Source organism: Arachis ipaensis, chromosome B10, assembly GCF_059453495.1.
Source record: "Arachis ipaensis isolate K30076 ecotype BB chromosome B10, ASM5945349v1, whole genome shotgun sequence".
In the NCBI taxonomy this organism is placed as follows: Eukaryota; Viridiplantae; Streptophyta; class Magnoliopsida; order Fabales; family Fabaceae; genus Arachis; species Arachis ipaensis.
In genome coordinates, this window is record NC_142435.1 from 8976004 (window position 1) to 9002000 (window position 25997).

Consider the following 25997-nt stretch of genomic DNA (forward strand, 5'->3'; position numbering starts at 1 on the left):
ATTTTTATAAACAATCCACAAGACAAAATGAAAAGACACTTTGAACAAAATTTCTAACCTTGGAGTCACATTAGTTATGTGCTTCAAACAAAAATCACAGTAATATGCACCATTTTTAGGATAGATACCCTTTCCACACACACAAGTAGAATACCACCAACCTCCATCCTCAACAATACCTTGGATTGTACCAAAAATGATAAAAGAACCCTCTTATGCAATGGGCATTTCAAAATTTGTTAACAATATGAATGAAAAAACAGATCTGGAAATTGTTTGTTGATTTTCTTTTTCAGTTCATTTGTGTATAAAATAAACATAAACACAACTAACTCAAAAGAAGACAACCTCATTGTTATCTTGAAACTCTTCAATAGTGCATTTTCTTGTTAAACGCATGAAATCATCTTTCAAGGAGACAACTTTACCCTAATTTGCAATAAACAGTGGCTGGGTACCATTGACACATTGCTCAATCATACTAAAAAAAATAATGCAAATACTTGTACTTGTTACTCCAGATTGGTTGTAAATAAAGAATATAATAAAAATCAACAAAATAAACCATGCTAACCTCTGCCTGAATTCAACAACTTCAGGAAGATCAGGATTAAATAACATTCGAGTGGTATACATCACATTTTGAAGACCTACTTGACCTACACAGCAACACAGAAAGAGTCTAGCAAAGTTTATTGGAGACAGCACCTAGAGTAGCAATGAGATGTACAAAAAACAAATAATGTACCCCTAAAGAACTTGACTTTTGCAAGTTGAATAACTACAACAGGCTGTTCCACATAGCCAGAGGCAAGGAAATAATTTACTTGATTCACATAATCCCCAAACAATGCACATCGCACTGTAAGACTCAAAATATGACAAAGAATGAAACAGAAAATAAGAAAAAAAGATGATTAAAAGATGAAGAGAAACCACGAGAAATGACTCAATCAACATACTCTTTTGAAGTTAATTCCAGCACAATCATTTTCACATTTTTTTCCTCTTTTGCATATTCTTTCTCTTCTCCCACTGAAGTTAAAAGACCAATGACAACTATTCCAAATAAACACAACCTATTAAATATTCAAAGGATTTGTTAAAAAAACTTGAATAACAGCAGAGCAAGAAGATATACACACCAACTAAAAAATCATAATCTTGGGTCATGTTCAGCAGCTCAGAAAAAGGAAACATGCTGAAACAAGTCTTAGGGATAACATCTTCATCAACAGCTACAACAGTGGTTCGGTGAAGGAAAACCAATTTGAATTCATGAGAAGTTGCTCTATAACTACCATGATTTGACACAACAGTAAAGTATGCCATTTTATAAATTTGACCTTCAACTATATGATCCCTAAACATATTAAGGAGTGGTTTCTTAACTGTAGCTTTAATTTTTTCACACTGGAAATCCAATAAAAGAACAAAATCAGATTAGTGAAACACATAATTTAAAGTTGAAAACTAAAAAAATAACAACTAACACTATATTTAAAGGAGAAGCTAATAGGGGCTAACATGCTCATCAAGGAGAATCATCTCCATTGAGTTAGGAACCTCATGGTTACCAAAGAGGGTACAACCCAAAGCCTTAGAACCCTAACTTTCAGCCTCCAAGCCTCTCTAGGAGGATGCATCTTAGAAATCATATCAAATGGAAGAGGCATTGCAGAAAAAAAAAACAAAGGACGTAAATAGAGTTGATGAAATAGATCAAATGTAAACAAAAAAAATTCTGAAATAGACAGAGCTTAGGAGGAAATAGAATACAGCAAAATGTTTGTGCATTGAATGTGGTTTACCAACCATCCTTTTATAGAAAAAATCCAGGGCTTTAGGCTCACATTTTTTAATTCAAATTGAAGATGAAAATGGAGGGAAAACAAAATCTCAGTCCATATGCATGTCCATTCAATGGCATACAGACAACTAATCACAGGAGCAAAACCTGAACTAACACAAAAACAGGAAAAACAAGTGAAACTTTCAAGAAATCAAGAAATAAGGACTAAAAAATGAGATATCACACCATACCTACTACAGTGCACCTACATGTCATTAGACCATAGGGAAGGTAGTCATCAACTACCCCAAACAATGATTCTACTCATGGCAATGAGAGTTGGTAAATGTGTTAGGTAGGGATACATTCGAAACAGCAAATGAATGGAAAAAAAAACTATAGACAAACATCAATAAAAATCTGTCAATCACATCAACATTCATGAAATGGATGAGATTGAAACCTCATACCTTGATAATGATTCCCAAATTTCCAATGAAGAATATATAACACAACCTTATTATGTGTGCAGAAGACATTTTCATGGGAATACCAGCTACTAGATAGATTTTTCTTTAGATAAAGAGATGTGCTAGTTAGATAAACAATACCATGAAGCCATTTTACTGGCACAAGGCCATTCTTTTCTCAATGAACCTCTTAAGTTCAGGGCAAAGAGCTGTATGTCCATCCAACAGCTGAAATATAAAATAATTTTTACACAAACAACGAAAAAATGTAATGCAATTCAGTTGAACTTAAAAAATAAATAAATGACCAGCAGGCTATACATCAATTTTTGTCAATCACATCACCACTGATAGAATAGATTAGCTATAAAACCCATTCCTTGATAATGATTCACACAATCCACATGCAACCAGCAATTCACTTTAGGTAAACTTAATGGATTTTTTGAATATACCTAAAAAAAATAAAAGATTCATCAATGGGATTATTGAATCAGAACTGAAATGGGAATGCAAGACTTGAACAGGAGAGAATCGAATTGGGAATGCAAAACTTGAATGGGAGTGGCACAAGCATATTCCTTTATCAACGAAGCACAAAAATTCATGACAATCAGCTCTACTTCTATGCAACAGGTGAAATATACAGCACTCTTTGCATAACCAATAAAGAATTGAAATGCAACTGAGTTGACTAACAAAAGGTTTCATCAAAATGCAAATAAATCACCAAGAAGCTATCAATCAATTCCTATCAATCACATCACCACTCATCAAATAGATTACATAGAAGAGAATTTCCTAGTAACACAAACAGTGGAGTGAACCATCAGATTGTGAGAAAGCCACTTCCTTTCTAAATGACATCTTAAATTCAGGACAAAGACCCACATCTCTTCTCAAGAGATGAAATATAAAATAATTTTTACATAAATAATAAAAAAAATAAGAATGCAATTGAGTTGAATAACCAAATCTTTCATTTAATGACCAAGAAGCTATGAATCAATTCCTATCAATCACATCACCACTGACCAAATAGATAGAAATCACATACCTTAATAGGGATACCCATATTTTCAGTGAAGAATGTATGGCAGAACATCATTATCTATGCAGAAGACATCTTCAAAGGAAGACAACCTACTCCATGTATCTCTCTTTGTAGGAGGGAATTCATAATTAGACAAAAAGTTCTTTTAAATAAACAATAAAAAAAATGGAATGCAATTGACCTGAAATCAAAATATAAATAAACAACCAGGAAGCTAGACATCAATTTTCATCAATCACATCACTACCGATAGAATAGATTAGGTACAAAACCCATTCCCTCATAATGATTCACACAGCCCACATGCAACCACCAATTCACTTTATCTAAACTTAATGGATTTGTTGAATATACACAAAATAAAAAAAATAAAAATAGATTCATGAAATTTTAATATTGCATTCAATGGGTCTACTTTCAATATAATTATTTGAGTGCTTCATAAAATTTGACATCAAACATAAATAACAGAACATGATTATGAATACAAAAAACAGTATAAAAACTCAATGAATTTGTTGAATATACACAAAGTAAAAAATTAAAAATAGATTCATCAGTTTTCAATATAGGATTTAATCGGTCTACTTTGGATATAATTAAATAAAGCACACAAATTCATGACAATCAGCTCTACTTGTATGCAAGGGGTGAAATATACAACACTTTTTTGCATAACCAATAAAGAATTGAAATGCAATTGAGTTGACTAACAAAAGATTTCATCAATATAATTATTTAAGTGCTTCATAAAATTTGACATCAAACATAAATAAGAGAATTTTGATTCTGAATGCAGGAAAAATTATAAATTGCTACATTCAGCCCAAACAATTCAAAGGGATTAGTGAATGAGAATGGAAATTGGAATGCTAAAGTTGAATAGGAGAGAATAAAGTTGGGAATGCAAAACTTGAATAGGAAAAGATGGGTCTATAAACTGACTTTGCTTAAAAAACTCTGTCAATCACATCACCATAGAGAAAGTAGATTAGGTAGAAACCTCATACCTAGACAATGATTCACAAAACCAAACCCATGATCCATAAATATAAGAAAAGGTAAGTAAGAAGACAATCTTTATAATCATTACAAAATCCCAGAAATTGATGAAATACACAAACCACATGCGACAAACAATTCAACAGGTAGCAAAAGGAGAAATGATAATCACATCAAATTCTAAATAACGAAATGAAGAAGATGAAACAGATTCATAGACCATGCTCAAAATTAACAGCAACTACCAAAGAATGTAACCAACAACATGAACCCAGAAACAAACCAAGTCACATAGACAATTTGCAAATTAGGAATTTCACAAACCCTAGACAATAAAATCTTGCTTAACCGTCGAATAGATACGAAAAACGATCACAATTTGCACAATTAGGAATTTCACAAACCCTAGACAATAAAATCTGGGTTAACCGTGGAACAGAAACCAAAATTGATCAAAAGAATGTACATAATGAAGGAAAAGAAAAAGGATGAAGAGGAAAATAGGTTTGGATGCACCTGATTGATTGATCGGAGATCTTGAATTTGAGACTCCATTGGAAAATCCCTAACCTGGATGAACGGCGACGAACCAAACTCCCAAGAAAATAGAGCTCGTACACAGAGTTTCGTAGGGTAGAGGAGGAGAAACTAAGGAGAAGAAAGCAAAGCTCCTAGGGTTCCAACTAATCATTACCTGTTCAAACAAATTCATCAAGAAGGCAGGTTGCGTGAGCGATTCGGTGAAAGGGAAGGCAGGTTGCGTGAGCGAGAAGGTGAAAGGGATAGCTGACGGCGGAATGACAGAGGAGCACATGCACCCCTGAAGATGATAAGTCATGCTGGAGGAGATGCCACCATGGAGGAGAGCCTCCACCTGGGACTGGAGCCGGCCTGAAATGCGGGGAGGTCTCCAGCTCGGAGATGAAACCACGGGTATCTATTGTTTAATGATGAGGATGTGCAGCTGAAATAGGAGTTAGGCTCTCAAATGCATAGAGTCCCGTTCGTTGTTCAGCTACATCAATCGTTCTTTTATTGAACTTGTCCTGAATTTCACAATTATACTTATCAAATATCAGTTTACATCTTAAATCTTTTGTCAATTTTAAAACTGATATTAAATTGAACTTAAAATCAGGTAAATAAAAGACATGTTTTAGATGAAATTCATTTGAAAAATAAACTGTTCTTTCTAATTGTGCAATAATATGAGTTCCATCAGGCATATTGATCAATACTAATTTTATTCGATGAAGGTTTTGAAATGAGGTGATTGCAAATGTTACATAGTTAGTAGCTCCAAAATCAATAACCCAAGCGTTTGTAAAAAAAATTGATAATGCCATAATATGTGATATACCTTCGTTTGAAAGGAGAGTGGTTGTGAAGATTTGGTTGATACTATGTTTCGGTTGTGCATTCTGTTAGTTCAATTAATCTATCTTTGTCTTTCTTTGGCTTGAATTTGAGCATAGACTAGATCTAGACTCACTTTCTCTTTGAAAGTTGTTGCTGATCTTTTTATTACTCTCTGTAACGTAACTAGAAGTAACTCAAGGAGAATAAAATAGAATTAATAGCAAGAGTTCATAATGATTCTTTAATGTAACAGTAGCCAACCATATAAGAAAAATTCAATGAAAGTAATGAAAGTCTTCAAGCATTAGACGTAGTACAAGCCTTTAAGTCTTCTTCGAAAGGGAATAAACCTAGCAATAATAAGAAGATTTAGTGACCAGAGGGAGAGTAGAAGGAAGAGAAGAATATTCAAGCAGAAAAAGGATTACCACTCATTATCTGCAGCACATAGTCTTTAAGTTGAGTATTTGTTTGTCTTTGCCTCAAACTTTTGTGTATTTTCTTTTTAATTTGATCTGTTTCCATCTGTCCCTCAACTCTAACTAACTCTGCATTTAGCTTTTTTTGTGGTTGAATTATCCTTTTATCCTTACTTCATTTTCTTTACTCATTACAATACTCTCCCCTTTAAAAGACAACCTTGTCCTCAAGGTTGAAGTGAGGAAAAAACATCAGAAACTCTTTAGCATCTTCCCATTGCACCAACAGCTGGGGTACCTCATTAACGCCCTGCATAATCACCCTTTTGGCTAAGATCACTTGTGGCATTATTATTGGACCTTGTTCACTAGTTGTCAATGGTAGTGGAATATAATGTTGAGTATCATTCTCACGAAACTTCTTTAATAATGAAATGTAAAATACTGGGTGTATTTTAGCACTTTTTGGCAATTGCAGCTTGTATGCAATAGGGCTGAGTTTGGTAAGAATTTTAAAGGGGCCAAAGAATCTCATCCCTAGTTTATGATTCTTTTGTAGCACAACCGATTGTTGATGATATGACTGTAATTTAACCAGCACCATTTTCCCTTCTTGTAATTTCCAGTGTCGTCTCTTTTCATCAGCATGATCTTTCATAAATTGTTGAGCCTTGGAGTTAACTTTGAGCCTCTCAAGAAGCTGGTCCCGTTCTTACAACATAGCTTGTAAGTGAGGTGCATCATTAGAGTTCTTGTGGTATCGCATAAGTCTTAGGGGTTCCTTGTCAAATAATGCCTTATAAAGGGTCATCTTGATACTACTGTGGAATGAAGTGTTATACCAATATTGAGCCCATAGAAGAAGTTTCAGCCAACCTTTTAGATTCTCATAGTAGAAGCAGCTAAGTACATCTTTAAAGTCTTGCTAAGAACTTCACTTTGGCCATCGGTTTGGGGATGGTATGAAGAATTCATTGTGAGTATAGTGCTTTGCATCTTGAACAGCTGCTGCCAAAAATGACTAATAAAGACCTTGTCCCGATCTGAAACTATGGACTTGGGAAATCCATATAACTTTGCAACATTACTAATGAAGGCTTCAGTAACGGTAACTTTATTGAAATCTAATCGGAGGGGAATAAAGTAGGAAAACTTGGAGAGTCTATTAATTACCACCATAATGATAGTATAAGATTGAGTGGGAGGTAGTGCTGTGATAAAATTCATACATATATCTTCCCATAATTGTGAAGGAATCGGAAGTGGTTGCAGGGGGTCCGAGGGTAGCTGATTTTCAGTCTTTGCCTTTTGGCATATCACACAATTGAGGACAAATTCTTTGATTTGACGTTGCATCTTGGGCTAGTAGAATTAAGCACATATTCTCTCAATTGTTCGTGTTATTCCTGAGTGACCCCCTACCCTGCTGGTATAAAACTCAGTCATGACATCTTGTAGCAGTTGATACTTTTCTGGAATACTATGCAATCCTTCCACATCAAAACACCATTTCTAAGTGAGTAATTTGGATATTCCATCTGGTTAGGATCCATGCATGCTTGTGTAATTCAGTTAAGCTTAGCATCATCACTTACAGTACGTTGTAGTTGTTGTAACCATGTTACCTATGGCTCAAACCATGCAGAGGATTCTAGACAAGGCATCAACTGGGATGTTCTCTTTTCCTAGCTTATATTATATCTCAAAGTCATAACCAAGGAATTTATATAACCATTATTGTTGTTCCAGTGTGTGTAAATATTGCTCCAAGAGCGACTTCAAGCTTTTCTGATTAGTTTTTATAATGAATTTTCTTCCCAACAAGTAATGTCTAAATTTGGCAACGCCTTCTATGATCGCATAAAGTTCTCGAACATATGCTGACTGTTTTTGCATTCTTGGGGATAATTTCTTTGAAAAATAGGCAATAGGGTGACCACTTTGGCTAAAGACAGCTCTGATCCCAAATCCGGATGCATCAGTCTCAATGATGAAGGGTTGAGCGAAATTCAGCAAGGCGAGGACTGGTGCAGATGTGATAGCACTCTTTAATTTCTCAAAAGCTGAAGCAGCTTCTGAATTCCATATAAAAGAATCTTTTTTCAATAGGTCAGATAAAGGGCTAGCCATGGATGCATACCCGTTGATAAATCTTTTGTAATAGCCTGTAAGTTTCAAAAATCCCTTAAGTTGTTTCAAGTTCATCAGAATTGGCCATTCTGCCATTGTCATTATTTTATTTTTCTCCATAATCAGGCCCTGCCCATTGATAGTATGCCCCAGATAATCTATTTCTTCTGCACCAAAAGGAACACTTCGAAATTTTGGCAAAGAGAGACTCTCGTTTCAATATCTCCAAAACAATTTGTAAGTGCCATGTGGGACTGTAAACTAAGATGTCATAAAAAATACAAGAATAAACTTCCTCAAGAACTCTCTAAAAATATCATTCATCAATGCTTGGAATGTGGCTGGTGCGTTCGTCAAACCAAATGGCATTACTAATCACTCATTGTATCCTTGGTGAGTCCTAAAAGCAGTCTTATGCCTGTCTTCAGGAGTAACCAATATTTAATGATAGCCAGATCTTAAGTCCAATTTAGAAAAATATTTAGCACCAAATAATTCATCAAGAAGTTCATCCACTGTTGGAATAGGAAATGAATCTTTGATTGTAATTGCATTTAAAGCACGATAATCTGTGCAAAAGCACCATGTTCCATCTTTCTTTTTTACTAATAAGACACGGGATGAGAACGGGCTCTTACTTGGTTGAATAATACCTTCTCTTAGCATTTCTTCAATCATCAATTCAATTTGTTCCTTCTGGCTATGTGGGTATCTATAAGGTCTGACTTTCACTGGAGGCGCATTGCTCAGCAATAGGATGCATTGATCATGAGCTCTTTGAGGTGGTAAGCCTTTAGGTTGGTCAAATACATCCTTATAATTATGCAGTAGTAATTCCAATTCTGGGTCTATATCAGAAGGTAATTCAAGCAACTTTCCTGACAACTGTGCTTGTTTCACTTGTGTGAATTGTAAGGTAAATGCTTCTGCTATAGCATATGTGTTTTACAACCTGCGAATATGATGGAATTGCGCCTCCTGTGGTAAATAGTTGCAATCTCCCTGTAGAGTAATCAGTTTCCCGTGATGGAAGAAATGAATTCTTAAAGCATCATAATTAGCTAAGTGCTCCTTAATAGTTTTTAACCAAGTACCACCTAGTCCCAGATCAGCTCCGGAGAACGGGAGAAGGTAAGCTGGCATCTTCAATGTATGACCTTGAGTTTGCACCGAGAATTCTCTAACAAACTCCTCAGCATCCATAACTTGACCATTTCCCACAACTACTCGAAATCTTGGTGATGGTTCCACTGCCAATTATAAAAACCTTGCAACTCTTGGTTGAAGAAAGTTGTCTGAGCTACCTCCATTCCATTGATAAATGCCTTGAAGCAAATCACCCCCAAGGTTGGAATCCCTTTCATCGCATTAAACAAGAGGTGATGAGCCAATGCTAATTGAGCTTGCTAAGTGTCACCTTGTTCCGGTTGCCGCGGTGTATCCAACTCCTCTGCAGTTACATAACATTCTTCAGCCTCTTCCATTTGCAACTTTAAGAGGCCTCTATTGGGGCACTTATGATCAAAGGAAAATTTTTCATCACACCAATAACATAGCCCCTTGTATCTGCGCAATTGCATTTCAGTCGGAGACATATTTCTAATTGGGCAAGCCAGATGTTTTGTGTTTGGGGTTGGAAGTAATGGTGGTAATGGTGGTTTGGGTGATAGTTTCAGTGTGAGGCTATTGTTAGGAGTGGAAGTGTTTCGGTTGATATTTGAGCCAAAAGAGTGACGAAAATTAGTGGTGTACTTCTCCTCAAATAATTTGGCCAGAGAGACTGCTCGAATAAGGGAACCAGGGCATTGAGCTATCACATCTCTTTTAATATCAGCTTTTAAGCCGCTAATAAAGCAATCCACTAATGGTCTAATGCTTACGGGGGATTAATTTCTGATCTATTAGCCAAGACAATGAATTTCGAATAATAATCTGCTACAGATCCTTTTTGGGTATGTTTAAAAAGAGCAGCCCTTAAGCAATCAAACAAGGAAGGGACAAATTCAATTTCAATTGCCCTTTTTAACTCAAACCAAGTCGTGAAAAGTTGGTTACGTTGCATTATTTGATACCAAGGTGTTGTGCCCTTGTCCATGTGAATTGAAGCAATTGCCAACTTCTCCTGTTTCGGTGTATTGTAATAATTGAAATATTGATCTGCATTAAAAATCCAAGCTAAGGCATTCGTACCATCAAATCTTGGAAAGTCAAAATTGAGCTTTCTCAGGCTTGGCATGGAACGAATGAAGAAAACGGCACCAGACACAGAGTTCGGATCATGGTCTAGAGAATCTTTTTGTCTCATGCTAGCTGACTCGATGAGAGCACGCAGTGCTTCAAATTGTTACTGATTATCCTCAGCCATTTTTAGTGATAGCGCTCACTGATCCGTAGCCAATTTCAGCGCAAACTCATGCTGCTCTTTATTTTTTTTTTTTGCTCCATCAACGATTGTAGCATTTTTAGGTATTTTTAGACATTCTTGAGACCTGCATCCAAATCATTCATTCGGGTGTTCTCTGCTATGATTCTATGAAAGCACCAATATAACGTAACTAGAAGTAACTCAAGGAGAACAAAATAGAATTAATAGCAAGAGTTCATAATGACTCTTTAATGTAACAGTAGCCAACCATATAAGAAAAATTCAATGAAAGTAATGAATTTTTTCAAGTATTAGACGTAGTACAAGCCTTCAAGTCTTCTTCCAAAGGGAATAAACCTAACAATAATAAGAAGATTTAGTGACCAGAGGGATAGCAGAAGGAAGAGAAGAATATTCAGGCAGAAAAAGGGTTACCACTCATTGTCTGCAGCACATAGTCATTAAGTTGAGTATTTGTCTCAAACTTTTGCGTATTTTCTTTTTTATTTGAACTGCTGCCATCTGTCCCTCAGCTCTAACTAACTCTGCATTTAGCTTTCTTTGTGGTTGAATTACCCTTTTTGTCCTTACTTCATTTTCTTTACTCATTACACTCTCATCAGCAGTGATATTATTAATCATACCATTCCTGTTTTCATCTTTTATGTTTGGTGAAAAATTATGTTTTTGTAACACACATCCACCAAATGACCATTCTTGCAACAATAAGTGCAGTATTTTAAACTTCTGCCTCCTCTTCCATAATTTTCTATACCTATTCTGCCTCTGCCCTTTCCTCTAAAGCCTGAGTTAGCCTTCAAAATTCTATCTTCTACGATTTCTCCTGCGTTCATTTGCTTTTCTTGTTGCAAGAGTAACGAAGTGGCTTCATTAACATTATGATAAACCACTATTTTATGGTTTATCTTGTGTTCAATTGAGTGTTTTCATAAAGTCTTTGCACACTTATTCATACGAATTGCATGATTTAACAATTCCTTCCTAGTTTGTTTTATGGTTGAAAACTTGCTTCCTAAGCCTTTAATTTGTGTATTTTAATCCTTCTTTATACCATTCAATGCCGTGATCTGTGTGTTCAGTGTTTTCAGGCCTTATAGGGCAGGAATGGCTTAGAAGATGGAGAGGAAGCTTGCAAAAATGGAAGGAGCACAAGAAATAAAGGAGATAACCAGCGAGCATCGACGCGTACGCATGGATCACGCGTGCGCGTGATTTGAAGATCTGCACAGCGACGCGGGCGCGTACCTGACGCGTGCGCGTGGATTGGAGTTTTGCACGACGACGCGTGCGCATGCCTGACGCGCACGCGTGAAACGCGAAGATGACCAGTGACGCGTACGCGTGACTGACGCGTACGCGTGACATGCGCGATCTGCAGAAATCACAGAAAATACTGGGGGCGATTTTGGGCCGAGTTTGGACCCAGTTTCTAGCTCAGAAACACAGACTAGAGTCAGGAGACATGCAGAGACTCAAGACACATTCTCATTAGCATAGTTTTAGATTTTTAGATGGGAATCTTAGAGAAAAATTACTCTTCCTCTAGGTTTTCTTTTACATTCATTGATTATTAGTTTATTGCTTTTGCTTTGGATATTGAGAAGAGTCGTTACCTTCGTTGAAGTTGCTATTATTCTAGTTTGTTTTCTTATTCCTTTACTCTTCCATATCCTTCATCTTTGTTTAGAGTTACAATTGGATTGTTTTTAGAATTTATTAATGCAAAGGTTTACTTTTACTTTTAATTAATTCTCAGTTATTGTTTATCATGTCTTCCTTTTATTCCCTTTTTAATTCTGTGCAAGTAGTTTTCATGTCAATGGAGTAGACTCCCAACTTGACTTGGGGGTTGATTAAATGGAGACCCTAGAGTTGGAATGCTCAAGTGATTAGTTAAATTGGAAGTTGTTGGCTAATACTCTATTTACTAATGCTAGTCCTTCCCAAGGGAGAGAATTAGGATTTGCGAATAAGAGTTAGCTCAATCACTTGACTTTCCTTTATTTAGTAAGGGTTAACTAAGTGAAAACAACAACCTCTTTATACTACACTTGAGAGAATTCCAACAAGGATAGAACTTCCAATTAATCATTCTCCCAGTCAAGGCTTTTTATTTTGAATATATAAATCTCTCCTAATTTCCATTGCGTTAATTTACAATTATTTATTTTCTGTCATTCAACTCTCAAAATTTCTCGGAAAACTCTTGATTAATAAGATAGCACCCTTTTGTTAACTCGTTGGGAGACGACCTGGGATTCACACTCCCAGTATTTTTATTCTAATTTTGTGACAACCTTTCTAAATTGATAGGTAGATTTTTGCTGGTTAAGAACTGTACTCACAACGTATTTCTTATATTAATTTCTTAATTGGCCAATTTTTGCCCGCATCACATTACTTGGGACCTCACGGCCGAGAATTATTCACTCAATCTTCTAAGAAATCTCACGACATAGGTTCTTTCTTTATATCTTCTTATCACATTTAATATGCACCTACAATTATAATTTTTACAAACAATACACGATGAAATTGGTTGGAAATTCTCTAATTCCTCCTAAATTCCTTTCAATTTTGTGTAATATGCATTTATTGAAAGATCTTCTTGTCTCATAGCAAATAATTCTTTTTCTAATTCTGCAATTCTAAAAATGTCACTTTGATAGTACCTAAGTTGTAGCTCTTTCCACAATTCTTTTATTGAATGTATCCATAACACACTTCTTACAATTTTTGGACTCAATGAGAGGTTGATCCAAGAAGTCACATAAGTGTTACATCGTTCCCATGACATATAGAGTGGTTCATTTTTTTCTGGTTTCTCGATTGATCCATCAATGAACATGATCTTGTTTCTCGATCTTAATGTACACCATGTTGCTTTCTCTCAATCATGATAATTGCTTGCTCCAAGAGTGGTTCCAATCAATGGAGTTTCTGGACTTTTTTCAAGATAAGATAATAAAGACTTGTTGGATCTAGCGCTAGATTTGCTGAAATTTTGACTTGATTCATCTGTATCTGGTTGATATGCATCAGGTTGATCTGATAATCAATGGAAGAAAATAGAGGTGGAGTTTCATCCATGGATTCAAACTTTGAGATAGTTCTGGATTTGTTCAAGGCTCAAGAACTTGCTTAAAATATTGATTCCTTCATCCACGCTCACTGCACCATATAAAAGATATTCTGAGATAGTTCTGTATTTTCTGAACTTAAAAAAATGAAACTTAAAAGAACAAACCACACTTTTTACATTTTTTTTCTTTTCTCTTTTATATTACTAGCCCCCTTCTTACAATAAATATCTTCTAACTAAGCTTAACTGCATAACAAACTTCTATTGTAACTAACTAACTAACTGTGTCTATCTTGTAACTAATTTTTGGTGCCAAATTACTAATTGGCTGACTCACGTGATAGTTAAGATATATAATTTTTTTTACATGATTAATAACTGCATAAGAACATGAAGTTATCAGAATCTCATCATATTCAATTTCTCTCAAAAAGCTCTTTTTTTTTTAAGGAAAGAAAAGTGGATAGTAGTAGTAGAGGATCTCAATCTTGGCAGTGATTGCTTTCTGTTTTTCTTTGCTCTTTGCTTAGTTCATTTCCCTTTCTTTTCCTTTTCCACCATTCTCTCATCCCCTTCCTTTTTTCCTTTTTTTTCTTTCCATTTTTTATTGTTATTTCTACTTTTGGACCATACAAACTATTTTCTCTATTTTTCTCTTTTATTCTTGTTTTTCTTCTCATTTTCTTCTGTTTTCTCTTCCTTTATTTCTATTTTTTTTGTTACTTTAGTTTTCAATCTTTTTGTTCTCCTTACTTTTAGTTTTTTTGGTTTTTAGTCTTAGATCTAAACTTCAATAATCTTTTTATGGTTTATTTTTTTTCCTTTTGCGATATATATAATGATTTTTTTTATTAGTGTTTTGATTTTGGTCGTATAAATTTTTCATATTTGAGAGAAAGATATTTTAAAAGGAGTTTGTTATTTATGAAAATATCTGCAAATTTAGAAAGTATTCAAATTTATTCAAAAAAAAAAAATGTATTTCACTATATTGTAGCGCGTTTATGTAGATTTATAAATAAATTAAAAGAGATTCACATTTGTTTGTATTTTTGTTTATTAATATTCTTTTTAATTGAATGTTGTGTTTCCTAATATTTGACGATAGATATTTATCTTTTTTTTTAAAATATATATATAGATCTTATATTTTTTTTCGATCTATACTCAAGTGTTGTTAGTTTTTCTACGAATGAAAGTTTTTCTGTAAAAAACAAAATAAATAAGGTGAATTCTATCATACCATCTCTAAAATAAAGGGTAAATTACCCCTTTTGATATATATATTAAAAGTGATTCACCAAATGAGTTTTATGAAGTGGAAGATATCTTTACGAATGCAATTGATGCACTTGAAGGTAGAGGAGAGCTTATGGTCTGTGATGATAGAAGTCATAAAGACATTTGAAAAGATTCTTCAAATCCTCAAGTCGTAAACACAGTTAAAGACATTGTTGTTGATGATGTCAAATACAAGTTTCAAGGGATGGTAGATTTGGATCCCATGAGATTAAAGACATTGTTGTCGATGAGGTGGAGATCAAGTCGAATTCAATTGCAGACAATAAGATTTGCAAGATGAGGTGACAATTATGCACAAGATAATCACTTTCATGGGACAAAAGTTTTGCGGATAGTGAACTCCGAAGATGTTATCACCATACATAAGAGGGTGGAGGAGGCGCAGTGGGTGTATGCTGAGGTTGGGAAGGAGTGGCGCCTATGTAGCAGAGATTCTCCGTACCTCGATAGCACAAATGTTGCCACGTGTAATGAACTGAATACGTATTTGCACCTTGTTGATGGGTTTGTGAGTTCATCGCAAAGAGATTTCTTCGGTGGTGACAGCCACCACCACCACCATAGACTGGTGATACTAAACTAAATTTAAATAATCACAAAAGAGAGAAAGAAAAGTTGAGAATATATACCTAATTATATATTATAGTTAACATTTAACTTAATTATAATTATAAACACTATATATATCAGAAGGTAATTTATCCTTTATTTTAGAGAGGGTATAGTAGCATTCACCAATAAATAAATACATATTGTACTTATAATTCTATGTAAAATAACATATCTCTATATATGCCGACAATATGCATAACAAACATAAGGTTATAAAAAAAAATGGTTATGATATGATAGATATTGTGACAAGGACTATATAAAAGCAAATAAGATCCGACGTTCATTCGCAAATGGGTTGCACAACCATTATATCAATGTACTTATTATTATCATCATTGTTGTTTTCATTTTATTCCAGCTTTTTAAAATGTTAAGTATATGATTAATCTCGAAAATCATCGCTTAGTTCATTTGCCTTCTATTTGTAATATTTTTTTCTATCACAAAATGGCTTTTAAAAAGTTGCTGTATATTGTATATATTAATTAATGCTATTCAATTAATAGAAATGATATTCCCTGGCCAAATTGATCAATGTGATGAGACCGATATCTAATAACAAGATGAGACCGATATCAATGTTATATATATAAACTACAAAGAAAACTAAAGTCATAAATTTAAAGATAAATTACATTATTTTTTTAAAATTTGTATATATTATACACGAGATCTATTAACTAATTTGTTATATTTATGTTAAACTCTATAAAAAATAAAAAAGTGTTCTGTGACTGTGACATGATTATAACAAAAAATCATATTACATTATTTATAAGCTTGATAATATTTAAGTATTATATAACTAAGCTATAAAAGATATTAATTTACACTAATTAATAAAGAGTGCAGAACTCTGCTAAGAAGAAAATGAAGAATCTTGACAATGTAAATAATAGGCTGGTTATTTGTCCCAATAAAAATTAAAAGCGAACACCACTCTCTAAATTACCCTAAATTCAAAAACTCTCCATTCAATTTATTTCACAAAAATAACCATCCAAATTCTAATTACAAATCGTTTTCACTCCAAATCCTTCTTCCTTCCCAGACGGCATCACCCTGACATTCTTCACTGACCATCCATCCGCCTCTCTCGTGTGCATTTGTCTCTGTCGCCGGCAGCCAACAGGTTGGACGAACGTCTCCTTCCCGCCACAGGTCTCTGTGTCATCCACTGGCAGCCTGCGTAGAGACAAGCCTTCCTCGTTCCGGTCGCGCGTCCCTGGGGCCTGGCTCGCCCTTCTCTCCCGTGCCGGTACGCAGCCTGTGAGTCGCATCCTACGCCGCCCTAACTTCCCAGTCCGTCGCACTCATGACAAAAAACAACCATCTAACTAATAATAATAACCATCCGGCTGCATGTAGAGATGAACATCCGACTTTTATGAACAAAAAATAATCATCCATTACTCACTAAAACAACCATCTGTCTTCTGTATGTCGCGGATAAAGATGCTGGGAGGATGAAACCCGCCGGCTGCAAGGTGGGGGTGCACGGCCGGCGCATAGGAGGGCTGTGTAAATGACGCAACGTGCGCGAAGGGGGTGCTCGGACGTTCGCTATAGGTAGAGCGGTGTCGGCTGGTGCTCTTAGCAACGGACCGGCGAGATGGGAAGAGAATGGGGAGAGGAAGGCTCCGAAACATTGACTCACATACGGTGAGAGGGAGATACGTAACTGTCTCTGTTTAAAATTCTTATTTGTTTTATTCAAAATAAGAAATTATTAAAAATTAATTAAATTAATTATCATCTTATTTTAATTTTTTTTTTATTCTATTATTCATATTGTTTATTAAACTCATTATCTTCCTATACTTTCTTAATAAATAAATATAGTTTATGTTAGTTAAAATCTGCTTTAGTTTAAGTTTGGTTATACACAGCTTCACGTGTAAGAGGCCTTCAAGTTCGTGGTAAATAAAATGTGTGTGGGAATCCCAAAATGATCACATCTTATGAATGAACTTAGTCGGATATATTATGTTCGAATAAGTTATAATTACCGAAGTGGTAATATTACTTTTTAACAAGGAAAAAAAAAAAAAGGAAATTACCACTATGTCTAGTTTCCATCTTGTAAGGAGAATCTTAGATAGAAAATGACTCAAGTCAGAAAACGATCATATACTAAGTATATATATATATATTTTGAAGCTAATTAAGCATATATATTATTGATCTTTTGGGTACATTATTATAAGGTTGAGGGATGAGAGAAAATCCAAAGAACGAAAGCACAAAGGAAAAGCACAAAGGGTATAAGATGAATGGCCTTTTCTCCTTGGGACTTATAATTAGACTTACCATTAATAAGATCGGTGATGCTCTCCTTCTTGCTATCATCATCATCAGAAACCGATAATATTGCGGAGTACAGATTACTATTATGCATTACTGGCAATCCAACTGAAGCTGTAGTTGACAAATCAATGAAGAACTCACCAGAAGCTCTTGACACACTGGAAGATCTTTGCATATTTCCTTGGAGAGAAAAATTTTACTAACAAATATTTGTACATAAACTGATGATAAGGTGAATTCTTATTTTATATATAGAGTGTCAGGGAAATTGCAATTTGCATTCATTCAGCACCTTTGCTTTAGAAGAGGTTTTAATTTCAAGTTGCCAACGAATATGAGTATAAAAAGTCAAACGTTAATGTATTTCAGAAGTCAACAAGATTGGCATAAAAGAAGCTTGTAGAGTAATTCAAGACATTATTGCATGTGCATGTGCATGTGCATCTACATGCACTTTCAGGTAACAAATTTATTCCAAAGAAGAGTATGCAGAGGGCGAGGGCATACAGGTAATTTAAGTGGACCATCAAATATTTGTGTCGCATTTTTTAATCAATTGCGTATTTATCACTTTATTATTATAGGACGAAAGATTATCATTTCTCTTTAATTAAAGTAAAATCTCGTCTTTCATCTTATGATGATAAGATGATAATAGAAACTACCAAATCTAGAATCATATAGTTTAGACAAAACTTGACTCTCCAATCCATCAACCATGTGATATCCTATTATCATCATCATCCTATAATGCATGAACCATTTCTCTATATTCCCACTACTACTTATACGTGCCTAAATTTGTGGTTGTATGATTGTATCATATATGTCTTCAACACCGTTGTGCCAAACCTCCAAATTTCAATTTAAGCATATTATACTGGCCATGGTTATCACCGATTATTCTATGACTGCCATACCTAAAATTAGGTAATTCACCAATGGAAAACGTGTCACACTTAAGACCCCGCAAAGAATTATGTACTAATCATATGAGTTATTTCCCCAATAACAAGTATAATAAAGTCTAAAACGTAACCGAAGAATTAATCTTCACTTGTACACAAAATGAAATTACTCGCAATCCTAACTATATGTCCCTATAATCATATATATATCTTTTTCTATTCGTTTAATTTTTTTAAAAAAATAATTTTTTGTCATAATTTAAGATTTTTATGAACAAAAGTCTAAATTTTGATCTTTGTTAATTCTAAAAAAAGCAAAACAAATAAAAAAAGAAAAAATATTTATACAAAATTCACAAAAATTTAAAAGAAATTGTTATGATTTTGTTATGACATAAGCAGGGACGGATATATATGTTAGAGTGTGTGTCTCCAGTATAATTTAAATTTGTTTGAGTAGTGTGTAACAATAACAATTATTTATTTCCAGTAAATTAATTAATTTAACCCCACTAGAATTTTTTTTCACTTAATTTTTGGCACATCATAATCAATTTGAGAATTTTATTTTAGATATGTATTTTTATGATCAATTTTTAAACTTAAATGAGATTAGTATCCTTTATTAGAAATTAGTTAAGACCTAAAATAATATTATTTATCTATAAGTATTTTTTTTAAAGTTAGCTTTAATTTTATCATAGTAACTATATTAGTTGAATAAACTTTTTCAATTATGAATATCATAAAAAGTAAGTTTCATAATCATAACGAAGATAAATTTTTAAATAATTATTTGGTACATATATAAAGATAGATATTTGATTGTATTGATAATACAAAGATTATTCAATTTTGTTTTTTAAATATAAAACTTAGAATAATGAAACTTTAAAGTATATGTTATAATTTATTATTTTAGTATTTTAATTTATTTTTTAGATAATTTAAAAATTAATCATACTTTACGATAGCTAAATATAATTATAAAAAAAGTTTGACTACTCTATTACTCTTTATAGCTTCATTAAATTTTTATTTAGGTCTTTATAATTTAAAAATTTTAATTATATTGAGTCTCTATATTAGATAAAAAATTGGGCAAAAAACCCAAATAAACCAAGGAGCATTCGAAATTACCTAAATCCGCCAAATCAAAAATCTTCACCTGTATCCACCAGGACCAATTATTATGTAATTCGAATCAATAAGATTCGAATTATGATCTCAAGTAATTCGAATTGATTTCATTCGAATTATGTGCATGCAACGAGTTAAAGTAATTCGTATCAATATGATTCGAATTACTATGAAGGTAACAACATATGGTAATTCGAAACAACTTGTGTCGAAATATATATGAAGAATTCGAGTCTTATTAATTCGAATTACTAGGTTAGTTTGTGTTTCAACATAATTCGAAACAACTTGTTTCGAATTATAAGTAAGGAATTCGAGTTTAGTTAGTTCGAATTACTAGGTCAGGTTGTGATAATTCGAAACAAATTGTTTCGAATTATATATATATAGCACGAACCAGGGCTATATATATATGCTGTGAACTCATGATGCTGTGAACAAAGTGGGGAGATGGCTAGTGAGGAGAGTTTCCTAGTGTTGGTACATTATAGAGGGTCGATTAAGAGAAAAACTCGATCCGGCGTGAAGTTCACTGATAAGGATCCACTATGTATTATCGTGACGCCAACAACCACGTACGATGCTCTTGTTAGCTGTGTGCTGGATAAGCTTGGTCTCGAAGGAGTTAAAAGGGTCAAGAAGTTTTTCTACCGCATTCCAACAGCGGTGCTCCATGACACCGTGAAGTTTGATTGTTCCACAATCGACAGTAACGAGGACTTGCAGGTTATGTTTCTTTGTCGTAGGCAGTTTCCCGAGGTAAGGACACCAGAGTTGTTGGCTAAGTTGGTTGATGTGGTATCTAGCTCGGGTGGTTCAAACCGGAATGCGAATACTATAGCCGTGGTTGCCGGGTCAAGCTCGAGACCTGCTGTTGCTTCGTCCTCTGCTCCTGTGTATGAGCCACCGATGCAGCCTGTTGCGTCCCCTTCGTTTGCTGTCGATCTGGGCGGGAATGTTGGAGATGAGGTTCGGCATGGGAAACATATTCCCACCGAGGTACATTGTCCCACACCGGCTGGTGTTGGTGATGGTTTGTTTGATGATCCAGATGACGATGACGTGGAGCCGGATTTGATCGCTGATGAAAGCGGCGATGATGTTGGAACTACTGTTCCGAGAAGGGCTACAGGTGGATCTAGTTCTGGCACACAGCAGTATCCACCCCATTTTTCCTCGTTGGACCTGGATGCCATGCGGCAGGACGAAAATGCTCTGCTGCCCTCAGGATTTGGCGCTAGAGATACCGAGGGGTCTGCCGGTGTGAACGAGTTTCAGGTTGGCCAACAATTTCAGGATAAAGATGAGGCGCTGTTCAATGTGAAGACGTACAGTATCCGCCGAGGGGTCCAGTACAAGGTCGTTGAGTCTGACTATCGGAGGTATGTGGGAAAGTGTTCTGAGTTTGGGAATGGGTGCACATGGCTCATTCGGATGAGTCTCCGACAGCGGAAGGGTATCTGGGAAGTGAAGCGATACAACGGTCCGCATACATGTCTCGCCAGCTCCATCTCCAGCGACCATAGGAGTCTGGACTACCATGTGATATCCACCTTCATTATGCCGATGGTTAGGGCTGATGCAGCTGTTAACATCAAGGTGCTTCAAAATGCCACGGCCGCACAATTTGGGTTCAGGCCAACGTACAGGAGGGTATGGATGGCGAAGCAGAAGGCCGTTGCCGTCATATATGGGGACTGGGACGAGTCGTACAACGAGCTCCCTAGGTGGGTTTTAGGAGTTCAGCTGACGATGCCTGGCACTGTAGCCGTCCTCAGGACTTGCCCTGTTCGAGTTGGGGGACAGGTTGACGAGTCTCAGGTTTATTTTCATAGGCTGTTCTGGACTTTCCCCCCATGTATCCAGGCATTCCGTCATTGCAAGCCTCTGGTGAGTATTGATGGGACCCATCTATATGGGAAGTATGGGGGAACACTGCTAGTCGCCATTGCACAGGACGGAAACTCGAACATCCTCCCCGTGGCATTTGCACTAGTCGAGGGTGAGAATGCTGAGTCATGGTCTTTCTTTCTTTCCCACCTCCGTGAGCACGTGACACCTCAGCCGGGTCTGTTAGTTATTTCAGATAGGCATAATGGCATCAAGGCAGCACTCGAGGCTCCGGATGGGGGATGGCTACCCCCAGCTGCGTACCGGGCGTTCTGCATTCGACACGTTGCATCGAACTTTGCATTGACATTCAAGGGAAAAGATGCCCGGAGGCTTCTTGTTAACGCCGCATATGCGAAGACTGAAGTGGAGTTCGACTACTGGTTTGACATTCTGCGCTCTGAGAATCCGGCAATGTGTGACTGGGCGAACCGAATCGAGTATTCGTTGTGGACACAGTACTGTGATGCGGGTCGGAGATTCGGGCACATGACGACCAATATTTCTGAATGTGTCAACTCAATCCTGAAGGGGGTAAGAAACCTCCCTGTTTGCTCGCTGGTGAAGGCCACATACGGAAGGCTAGCTGAGCTATTTGTCCGTAAGGGAAGGGAGGCCGAGGCTCAAATGGGTACTGGACAACAATTCAGTCAGTACCTAGTAAAGTGTATCGAGGCCAACCTGAAGACAGCCAGGTGCTTCACGGTGATTGTTTACGACAGGGATAACTCGGAATACACCGTTGCTGAGACGACTCCGACAGGTTCATTCTCCCTTGGTACGTACAGGGTCTCATTAGGTTCTAAGACTTGTGATTGTGGATACTTCCAAGCACTTCATTTTCCCTGTCCACACGCACTGGCATGTTGTGCTTATTCACGACTTACATGGCAGCCCTACGTCCACGAGGTCTATCGCCTGAGTTCCGTTTTCGGTGTCTATCAGATGGGATTTACACCTCCCATTCCAGAGGGTTTCTGGCCACCTTATGCAGGGCCAACCGTTATACCGGATCCGAATATGAGGCGTGCGCGGGAGGGTCGTCCTAGATCCACAAGAATCCGCACCAACATGGATGAAGCAGATCCGAACCGGCCAAAGAGATGTGGCCTCTGCAGGCAGCCAGGTCACACCAGGCGTAGTTGTCCACAAGGCGCAGGCCCCAGCGGGACTGCTAGAAATCAATAGGAGATTTCTTAATCTATTAGCACTTGTCTTCTACGTAAGTTAGCAACCATTGTGCTCCTTTGTACTAAGTTGTTTCCTATTAGTAATGAAATATGTTTTAAATGATCGAAATTAGTTTCTAAATCTATTAGCACTTTTATGCTGAATATGTTTTCAATGATTGAAATTAGTTTCTTAAACAAACAACATTACCGCGAGGGATGAATCATAATGAATAACATAACATGAAACTATATATCATAACAGAAAAGTGGAATACATCATAGTAAATGACATAACAAAACAACAAAGTACATACCACAACATCAAATAACATAACTACAACGTACATACCATAACAATGATAACCAACCAATAAGGTAGACAATATAAATATAACAACATGACATAAACCACTATCCATAAATCATCTAAATAGGTGCGATCCAGTGCCGCAACGGCGTGGCACCCGTGTCCGGAAACTCCTCCGTATAAGTGGCTCCTCATCCTCAATAGACTCGTCGCTGTCATCCGGAACTGGTTGTCTCGGGGTCACACGCGCAGCATGCACGGGTCTGGATGATGACGGGCCGGCAACTGAATGTGACCCAATAGTCTGGGCCGATGCTGGGGTCCCACCCATGGCAAAAGGATGCGGGGGAGCTACCGTGGCAGGCTCGTTCAGATCTACATCCAGGGGTGCCTGTGTCCCTGTCATCTGAACCCGTCCGGCTGCAGCCTCATCCTCCTGCATGATGGTCCGGATATCATCAAGGAAATGCGGTCCACCAAACTCGGCCACAATGCCATCTCTAGCAAGCAAGTCTCCAAACATCGAGCTCGGACTCACCCATGGAGTACTCTCCTGGAGGGTATGATCATCACCGGGAACACCTACGAAGTAATCTCCAAGACCTCCACCACCAAGCCCAGCATCAGTGTGAGTCGTCGGATCTCCCATACCAGATCCACGCGACCCACCCTCATGCCCGCCCCGATGGGCCCTATCAACCCCCGCAACATCACCTCCCATAGGCATCTGGCCACCCTCTCTAGCAGCACCCACTCTCCTCCTGCCTCCACGACCACGAACTCTCCCGCCACCCCTAACTGGGGGTTCGACGTCATCCATAGCAAGATCCGCCCCGATCCACTCCCGCTGGCTACGACGTGTCCCAACTCGAGCTCTCCGCTCAATACGACGTCTGTCGGGAACGTCCTCGACCCGGTCCATATCTGGAAGTCGACCTGCACCCCTCTGCGTAGCCTCATCTGGAATAGGAATACCTCTCGGATCCCCCAATAACATCTCCGGCGACAGAAACCTCTTTCCGTGCTGATACCACCATGTCAAGAAATCGTGTGACGGACCGGGGTCGGGGACGATGTCAAACTGTAGAATGTGCTCCGCACGCTCCTGCCAGTGAACGTGCCAGTCAGCGTACTGTGCCGGGAACCAACGGTCACCTCCTCTCCCATCCTTCGACATCAAGAAGTCGATGTTCAAGGCGGGAGACGGTATGGGCTGAACGCCGCCAAACTGAGGTAAAACTCTATCAACCTGATGCCACTCCACAACCGCAAAGTAAATCAGGGACGTCCTGCACCGCCATAACATCGTATGCCGAGGCTCCAAGACCTCCGGATGTACAACCTGGATGACGTCTAGTGCGCTATAGGGCATCCATATGAACTGCAAAAATAAAAATTAAAAGGGTTGCACAATATAAACTGAAACAATGACTTGAAATACACATGTTCTGCGTACTTACCTGCCGAGGCTGTAACAAGTCGATCTTCAGGCGAGCCATCTGTACCCGAGGTCCCTTGTTGCTAATCCCAGGATTGTAACCAGACCATCTGCGTACGAGAAACATTAAAATTGGTTTCATAATCGAAAATAAATACGAGAAGAATATATAATACAAAACAATAACGGTACCTCGAGGCAAGGGGCCAGCTAATCTCATCATACCCAGATGGTCTAAGAGTGGGAAACCTCCAGAATATCCAAGACTGTAGTAACTGTAAAGGGCCAGCTAACTTCACCACATGTCTGTTGGCGACTCGGCACATGCACCTGTACAACCATGCAAGTGCCGCCGACCCCCAACTGTACCGACCCATCTCCTCAAGCCGAGCAACATAAGGTAGCCATCTGATGTGTATACGATTGCCGGACTTGTCGGCAAAGAGCTGCGTGCCCAATAACATCATGATATAGGCCCGGACAAAGCGCCTAACTGTCTCCTCGTCAGCCCCGTCTGGACACTCTGCAAATGTCTCCTGAAACCAGGTGCAGTTGACTGCGAATTTCTGCACCTGGTTCTCGGGAGGTAAAACACCGAGCAACTCATGGAACCACTGCCAAGCAGGTCTCCTACCCTCAATGTAAAGGTGGAAGTCTGTCAGGCAACCACTAACGTAATCTCCGTCCACTGGCAACCCCAGCTGGTATGCGACGTCCTGAAGAGTGATGGTGCACTCTCCGAACGGCATGTGGAAGGTGTGCGTCTCAGGCCGCCACCTCTCGACGAATGCGCTGACTAGGGGCTCGTCTAGTCGGAACCATCTGTCATTCAGTCTCGCAAGATGGTACAATCCGGCCATCTGCAGGTACGGAACGTACCTCTCATCAAGACGCATCCCCTGCTGCCGCCTAACGCTGGATATGCAACGACGAGGCTGGCCAGTACATAAACCGCATAATTAGAAGAGATGCACAACCCACTAACATATACAATATGTTTCATAAGGAACCAGAAAATAAATCGTCATGTGTAAAAGATAAATGAAACAAACGACCAACATTTTATACAGAAACCGCTCACTCAAACCTAGTGCAAATACCATTAACAAAATAAACCGCTATAAAAAAACCCACTACCATACACCACCAACTCAAACCACCCCCTAAAACCCTAAACCATCACAAAAACCACTATCCAAAACAATTAGCACAAACCGCTTAAAA

At 37.4% G+C, this 25997-nt stretch overlaps 3 protein-coding genes across 3 annotated transcripts; 2 read left to right on the forward strand and 1 right to left on the reverse strand.

The window, feature by feature from the left end:
* Window positions 1-429: 429 nt before the first annotated feature.
* LOC110268339 (replication protein A 70 kDa DNA-binding subunit C-like) lies at window positions 430-1332 on the reverse strand. The gene is made up of 5 exons (XM_088488606.1): window positions 1146-1332; window positions 963-1059; window positions 749-870; window positions 575-659; window positions 430-481 (listed from the first exon to the last, which is right to left on the reverse strand). Exons 1-5 carry the CDS (start codon window positions 1330-1332, stop codon window positions 430-432), a joined length of 543 nt encoding a protein of 180 aa, XP_088344732.1.
* A 19084-nt stretch (window positions 1333-20416) lies between these two features.
* LOC148579107 (uncharacterized) lies at window positions 20417-21437 on the forward strand. Its single transcript, XM_088488611.1, has 2 exons — window positions 20417-21348; window positions 21416-21437. The coding sequence occupies exons 1-2, from the start codon at window positions 20417-20419 to the stop codon at window positions 21435-21437; spliced, it is 954 nt and encodes a 317-aa protein (XP_088344737.1).
* A 95-nt stretch (window positions 21438-21532) lies between these two features.
* Window positions 21533-23044, forward strand: LOC107620067 (uncharacterized). Its single transcript, XM_016322289.2, has one exon. It carries the CDS (start codon window positions 21533-21535, stop codon window positions 23042-23044), a length of 1512 nt encoding a protein of 503 aa, XP_016177775.2.
* Window positions 23045-25997: the final 2953 nt, after the last annotated feature.